General features: G+C 41.4%; 1 protein-coding gene across 2 annotated transcripts; it reads right to left on the bottom strand.

Annotated features, from left to right (window-relative positions):
* Nucleotides 1–4,476: 4,476 nt before the first annotated feature.
* On the bottom strand, nt 4,477–6,528 carry LALBA (lactalbumin alpha). 2 transcript variants are annotated; one of them, XM_027594881.1, is made up of 4 exons: nt 6,338–6,528; nt 5,864–6,022; nt 5,326–5,401; nt 4,477–4,650 (listed from the first exon to the last, which is right to left on the bottom strand). In XM_027594881.1, exons 1-4 carry the CDS (start codon nt 6,468–6,470, stop codon nt 4,647–4,649), a joined length of 372 nt encoding a protein of 123 aa, XP_027450682.1. In that variant the 5' UTR covers nt 6,471–6,528; the 3' UTR covers nt 4,477–4,646. The 2 variants fall into 2 exon arrangements, with proteins under 2 accessions (XP_027450682.1, XP_027450681.1); XM_027594880.1 differs by lacking the exon at nt 4,477–4,650 and adding an exon at nt 4,746–4,806 and having other exon boundaries at nt 6,338–6,470.
* Between the last annotated feature and the right edge of the window lie 1,133 nt (nt 6,529–7,661).

Below are 7,661 nucleotides of genomic sequence, written 5' to 3'. Positions count from 1 at the left end.
CCTACTAAATGTAAATGTAGGATATCCCTTGCCCTAAATTGGCCTCAGTCTTGCAAAGTAGTAGGAAAATGACTCTACTGGAATTCAGAAGGCCTGGGTTCTAATTCTGGCTCTCCTGTGGACTGGCTGTGTGAGTTAAAAAAATCCATTTTCTTTCTCAGGTCTCAATTGTCTAACTCTGAAAGATGAGCTTATACAAGGACTAGAGATTTCCTACTTTCATTAACTTATGATTAATAGCTCTCAAAAGGAAATCAGAGAGCCCTTGGTACTTTTTTATTCAGTGCTAGACAAAACAATAAAATATATAATTCTTGAAACAGATGACATCTTTTTTTCCTACTGGAAGATGATGTCTCCAAAGCTTATTTGTGCTATAACTATTTATTAGGCACCTACTGTACACCAGCTGCTTTTACATGCTCAAGCTCAATTTTAGTATGTAGCATACTACAAGAGAAATATTATTAACCCCACTTTCAGGTAAGGAACTTAAGTTTCAAGAGTAACCAGGTAATTTCTCAAAGTTCCCAGAACAAGTTAGTAATGGAGCCATAGTATAAATCAAGTCGCACTGACTTAAAACATCATGCTCTTTCCTACCATACTTCTTTCAAACAGAAACAGCTCTAGCTGACAAGTCCTCACTTACTAGGAGCAGAATAAATAATGGCCCATGGTGTCTACTGTGAACTGGAAATGGATTTATACAAATTGCTCCATACTTTTCTCACCTGCTTGTTACTTGAAGAGAAGGCAAGGGTGGAAAAGAATGATAAGGAATAATCCAGAAGCGCCCACCTGAGGCTGTGGACAAATCTTTTTATCTCTTTCTGTCTTTTTCCTCATATACCAAAAGGAGACAATAAGATTGCTCCTACCTACTTCACAGAAATGTTAGGAGGGATAAATTAGATGAAGAAAAATGACAGTAAAATGTATATCTTTTTAAATCGAGCATACCAGAACCCACAAAGAACATTCCAGTGATGATGGCCCTGTTGCAAAAAATAATAATAATAATAATAATAATAATAATGCTTCTTTGGGAAATACCCCCAGTAAGACAAAACAAAATGTACCCCAAAATTTAACCTTATTATTTTGGATTCAAATCTTGTGCTTAACACATGTTTATCTTCCACTTCCATTTATCAAGCTTGGCTTCTTTTCTAAGCCAAAGAAAAATGTACATAAAAGGACAAATGTTTGTTCCACTAGCATTATACAAAATAACAGAGACTGCAGAACAAATTCTCAGTTGCCATCCCAACTCCCTTTCAGCTCCCACACATATTCTCAAGAAGAGAACAACAGCACTTTCCTGTTCTGCTTCTACCAAAGGCCAAGAGGTCTGCATCAGTCAAGACTACTTCCATGCCAGCTCCCTGGCTTCTCTCTTTTCTTGGTCCTCTGATCTTCAGACTAAAATACTCTCTGAAAATAAATTTGTTGTCAGCTTCCCCTAACAAAGTCCTCTTTTGATTACATCCTCATATATGGTATACCCACAGGTGACATTTCCTGGTCTTCTCTGCAGAATGTAGGCTGGAGCGATGGGACTGAGCACAAGTCCCAGCCTTAGTTGCATTTCTGCTCTGGCCACTTGTTGAAGCAGGTCCCTTATATTTCCAGAGCATTTGCCTTCCTGAGGGGTAATTAAGGCAGAATAATAAGTAAAAAGTGATATGTGAGCTCAGTGGGAGGACTGGCCATCTCACCCTGCCCTCCCACACATACCCATACAAAGGGGTCACTCTTAAAACCTGTAGAATTGGGTAAGTCCTTTTGACCCATAATTAGGAAGGGAAAGTATGTATACTCCTGGGACTTGCATCACATTGTCTTTAAATTCACGCTAAAATCATGTCATGAATACCAAGTTATTTCCTGAAAGTTTCTTTTCATTAAGTATAGGGGAAGGACAGCCTCCCGCCCCTATCATGGCCCTATAAAAGGGGTCCCTAAACAGGCCATAGGGACTTCATTTGGGAGCTGCTGGTCTCTGAGACAAGAGAAGTATGGTCTGACTGCCTAAAGCCCCAGCAGGTATAGGGGTGGGAGGAGTGTACTCAGCTATATTAGACATCTAAGGAAGGGAGAAAGAAGACAGGAAGTTGAAGATAAATCACCTTATTCAAAAATGTAGTAATTTATTTTTTTCTTCAAGTTTTTATTTAAATTCCCATTAGTTAACATACAGTGTAACATTAGTTCCAGGTGTAGAATTTAGTGATTCATCATTTACATAAAACACCCAGTGCTCATCACAAAGGCCCTCATTAACCCATCCCCCATCCCCCTACCCACCTACCCTCCTGTAACCCTCAGTTTGTTTGCTATAGTTAAGAGTCTGTTTCCTGGTTAGCCTCTCTTTTTTTTCACCCATATGTTCATCTGTTTTGTTTCTTAAATTCCATATATGAAAGAAATCATGTGGTATTTGTCTTTCTCTGACTGATTTCATTCAGCATAATACTCTCTAGCTCCTCCACATCGTTGCAAATGGTAAGATTTCATTCTTTTTTGTGGCTGAGTAATATTCCATTTGTGTGTGTGTGTGTGTGTGTGTGTGTGTCACATCTTCTTTATCTGTTCATCAGTAGATGGACACTGGGACTCTTTCCATACTTTGGCTATTGTTGATAATGCTGCTATAAACATACGGGTGCATGTATCCCTTTGAATTAGTATTTTTGTATCCTTTGGGTAAATACCTAATAGTGCAATTGCTGGATCGTAGGGTGGTTCTATTTTTAATTTTTGAGGAACCTCCATACTGTTTTCTAGAGTGGCTGCACCAGTTTGCATTCCTACCAACAGTGTAAGAGGCTTCCCCTTTCTCCGCATCCTCACCAACACCTGTTGTTCCCTGTATTGTTAATTTTAGCCATTCTGACAGGTGTGAGGTGAGATCTCATCAGAGTTTTGATTTGCATTTCCTTGATGTTGAGTGATGTTGAGCATCTTTTCATGTCTCTGTTAGCCATCTGTACAGAAATGTGGTATTTTATTTTTTCTTTAAAGATTTTATTTATTTGAGAGTGAGAGAGACAGAGCACAAGTGGGGGAGGGGAAAGGAGCAAAGGGAGAGGGAGAAGCAGACTCCCCACTGAGCAGGGAGCCTGATTGGGGCTCAATCCCAGGACCCTGTGATCATGACCTGAGCCGAAGGCAGACACTTAACCAACTGAGCCACCCAGGCACCCAGAAATGTGGTATTTTAAATTGGAGTTTTGGAATGCTGGATTGTCAAAGCAGGAAGGGATATCAAAAAAACCACCTAGACTAAAAACCCTCCTTTTAAGACAAAGAAATTGAAGTACAAAGGACAGAGATGACATGCCCAGGTTTGCACCATCAATAAATAGCAAAAACAGACTTTAGGAGTCAAATCTCCTAATTCTCCTCCTTTCACATTTCTCATAATCATTAGGATAAATCTCCTTTAAAAATAAGCAAAGCACCTAGTTGACTCAATCAGTAGAGCATGTGACTCTTGATCTCAGGGTTGTGAGTTCCAGCCCCACATTAGGTGTAGAGATTACTTAGAAGTAAAATCTTAGAAGAAAAAAACTCAAAGTAGCAAGGAGGAGTAATGGAGTACAGGTTCAAACCAAAATGTCCAGGTGTCCAGATTCTTGAATTGCTGAGCTGACTGTAAGGGTCCTGTGATCCTCTCACAGCACTTTGTGAAGGATATTTCCTTATCTCAAAGGTAAGGAAATCCCTCAATCCATTCAAGTCACCCATTTCAGATTCTTGGCACCCCTGTCCTTACTGTCCTTCTCCCACCCCACATCTCCACCAGTCAAAATACAACCCATACTTCGGGCGCCTGGGTGGCTCAGTTGGTTTGGCAACAGCCTTCGGCTCAGGTCATGATCCTGGAGTCCTGGGATCGAGTCCCGCGTCAGGCTCCCTGCTCAGTGGGGAGTCTGCTTCTCCCTCTGACCCTCCCCCCTCTCATGTGCTCTCTCTCTCATTCTCGCTTTCTCAAATAAATAAATAAATAAATAAAAATTTAAAAAATATAACCCATACTTCAAAACCAGCTCAACTGCCACTCCTATTGTGAATCCTTCCTTGATCTCTTTTTCCCACAGCACTCCCCCAATATAAAGTATCCTTTCTCTTATGAATGCTTGAAGAACATTTTTAACCTCTCTTATGATGCATTATTCCTTGTATTATAATTATTTATCAATGTTTATCTTATCTTTCCTACTAGTCCCTGAGGGAAGAGACCCTTTTGCCAATTTTTGACTCCCTCTATAGTTCCTTGAATATGCTAGATGATCAATAAGTTTGTTGAATTGAATTGGTACAGAAGGTAAACTCCATCTTTCTGTTATAAGTTCATCCTATATCCTCTTCAGTAGAGATGGGAGGTGACTATGACCTACAGCTTCAGTGTCCACTCACTCATGCTATTTCCTCCTCCTCCCTCTGGGAAGAAAATACAGCCAGCCACTCAAAATCAGGCCCTTTATTCAAGACAGAGGTGGAATCCATTGTTGTAGTGAAAGTGTTATTGGAGGGCACTGAGCAAGGGTCAAAAGTCCAGTGTACCAGTCATGCATCACTGGAGAATAGTCCTCAAGCGTCCAATGGTGCCAGTACAGGGCTCAGGACTCAGAGGCAAATCAGCTTCAAGGAGGAAGAAAGAAGCAAACTGAGGTAGCCTTAGGGAAGAGGCATTCCAGGAATATACAGAAGGCAGAAGCAGCAATGACAGCAGGCACTCACAACTTCTCACAGTGCCACTGTTCCAGCTTCTCAGAGCAGAGTGGTTTATGGGCCAACGTGATAATGGAAAAGGAGACAGGACAAGTTGGCTGACTGGATCTTATCTCAAATTTCCATCTAGCTTTACCCCCAGGAGGGCCAAGGTGGAAGAGTGAGGATGAAAATTAGAGAAAGATTTCCTAGCCAGATGGCAAGGGACACTGAGCCACCCAGTGGGGTAAGGCCCACTTTTAAAACTTCAAGAAAATTGTAGGGCTGGTGAAGACATGCAAATGGTATCAAGGGCTTGTTTCAGGGTCTAGGACTAAAAAGCATAAATAGATGTCCAGGTCCAGGTGAAAGGAGCCCTGGGCCTCAACCCTCTATTCCCTATGCTTATTAGGAATTTGGCTAAATAAGAGTGTCATGAGGGAGGCTTGGAAAATTGGAAACCTGAGTCTCCTTAACGAGTTTTGTTTTGGAAACTACATTCTAGATTAAATGGCCAGGAGATAGAAAGAGAGGGCAGTGGTACTAGACTAAAGGAGTGAGAATAAGAAGGGGAAGGGAAAAGTAGAAAATAGAATGGGGATTCACCAGCAGTCAATTCCTTCCTTATCCAGAATCTTCTTGGCACAAATCATGTCATCAGTAAGGTCATCATCCAGGAACTCTGGCAGGAGTTACAGGGACAGGAATGTGAGAACTAAGTATTACCCAGAAAGATAATGAGTTCCCTCTTCCCTGGATCTAGTAAGTCTGGTCCTTCTCTGAACTGAAGACTTATGCTTGTTGCCTTTCTATATGAGAAAGCCAATACAGTAATGTCCCCCACCCCAGATAAGGGTTCTCTTCACTTCTCTTGGGTGTCTTCAGAAGAATTATCAACTTCATCAACTCTGAAAATGCAGGTATCAGACTTCAAGATTTCCAGACAGCTAAGATCATCTACTTCAGGGAACTGCCTGGGGCTCCGGTGAACATGAAAATTCTAACAGCCTTTTACTTATTACTGTCAACTCAAGCCCCACAGTTGAAGACAGTGAAGCCAGAGGTGTGCTTGATACCAAAAATGAGATTATCCAAGGGGTAGGATCTGGAAAAACAGAAGAACAGGGTAAAAGAGGCTACTCACTGTCACAGGAGATGTCACAGATGTTCCTTGACTGAAGGATCTGGTTGTCCCTGCACCAAAATTTATTGTTGATCTGGAAGAGTCCATATTCTGTGCTGCCATTGTTACTGACTATGGTTTGTGTATCATAACCACTGGTATGAAATACAGTACAGATCCCTGAGGGAAAGATGAGAAAGAGGATCACAGAGGTGTCCAGGCACAGCATTTATAGCATAAATGAGGACCTGTATTACCAGATGTAGAAAGGCTCTCTAGCCAATGTCCAAATATGGCAAAGCACAAAGTATCTTGACGAGATGAAAAGCTCCAAAAAGGATCAGACAATAAGAGAAAGGGAAGATACATGAATAAATGTAATAAAAGAGTAAACAGATTACCACATAAGAGGATTATTAGATAATTGAATAAAAGTGGAGAGGAAAAGGAGAGTGGAAGAGAGAGGCAGATGAAGCAAGGCAGCAGGGAACTCACACTCAGGCAAAGCAATGCCTCCAAAGCCATCCATATCTTTCAGCACCTGGGACAGCTCACATTTTCTAAATTGCTTTGCCTGGATGGCAGGAAACATGATGCCAACCAGGAGCAGAGAGACAAAGGACATCATTTTGGCTGCCCCCAAAAACCTGAAATGGGGCACCACACAGCTTCACCTCCTTTTCTTTGTGGGGAAAGCTTCAGGGGCCCTAACACCAAGCCCTACATCCAGGAAGAAGAGGAAGAGAGACTGGTCATGCCAACACAGAAACACTAAGCCTGCCAAGCTTCCTTCTGTACTTTTACCCCATTTTTCCTTCTCTTCCCCTAATCTCTAGTCCATACAAGTATTGTTTTCTGCCCAGAGTTTCAAACATGAATCTCTTCCCATTTGGCTTTTTTGTACTTTTGTTTCTTGTAGATTTGGTTCTAGGAAGCAGGATGTCTCCAGCCTACTTCAGGAACAAAGGAGGCCTCAGAGGTAATATGAGTGAGGCAATCAGAAAATAAAAGAAGAGTCCATGGCCAAAACCCCCTTCCCCTAGAGACATACAGAATATGGAAAAAGAGTGTATGTCATTATATGCCATAGTCCCAAGATCAGAGTTGGCACTTGTGAAGTCAACCCAGGCATGGAACAAAGCCCTGGAAGAGTCCTTTGATATGGTGGTTCATGACTGGGGGCTCAGGAATAGGGATAGGCTATAGCAACATAGACTATAAGAGTCAGATATAACTTGGATCCAGAGACTTCATACTTCAGGAAAACAGAGAATTTGAAAAGTATGTATGACAGTATCTAGCTATCCTATGAGCTATTATCAGGCTCTCCACACCCAACCACCACTACCACTAAATGGCCAGATACTACATTGGTGTTAATTAAGACATTATGTAAATCCAAAATTAATTTGTAGATTTGTTCATGGGTATAGAAATTTATAGACAGCCTCAGAGTTGGCCACAGAAGGTTAAAAGAGAATAACCCAAGCCAGTGGAAAGATAGGACTTTGAACACTTTAAGGTTGGGCTAGGATATATCTAGAACCTATAAAACAAGATTCTGGATCTGAGATTTTCAAGATCAGTGCCCCTGAGCAAGTAGAGTTAAGGGTACTAGTTCTGAATAATTACTCCACCTTGCTGGCATCAAGCTTCATGTCATGGTGCCAATAGCTGTTAGCCTCCTTCATGGCAGGGCTCACGCTCTTTATTTCAATCTCTAAACCTGATTTCTTATACTGCAGTGGGTATCCAACTAGTTAAGACTTCCAAACTGAAGGTATTCCAAACTGCTATATCCTACAACTCTTCAGAATCA

Source organism: Zalophus californianus, chromosome 9 (assembly GCF_009762305.2).
Source record: "Zalophus californianus isolate mZalCal1 chromosome 9, mZalCal1.pri.v2, whole genome shotgun sequence".
Lineage (NCBI taxonomy): Eukaryota > Metazoa > Chordata > Mammalia > Carnivora > Otariidae > Zalophus > Zalophus californianus.
This window is presented reverse-complemented; position numbering and strand designations above follow the sequence as displayed.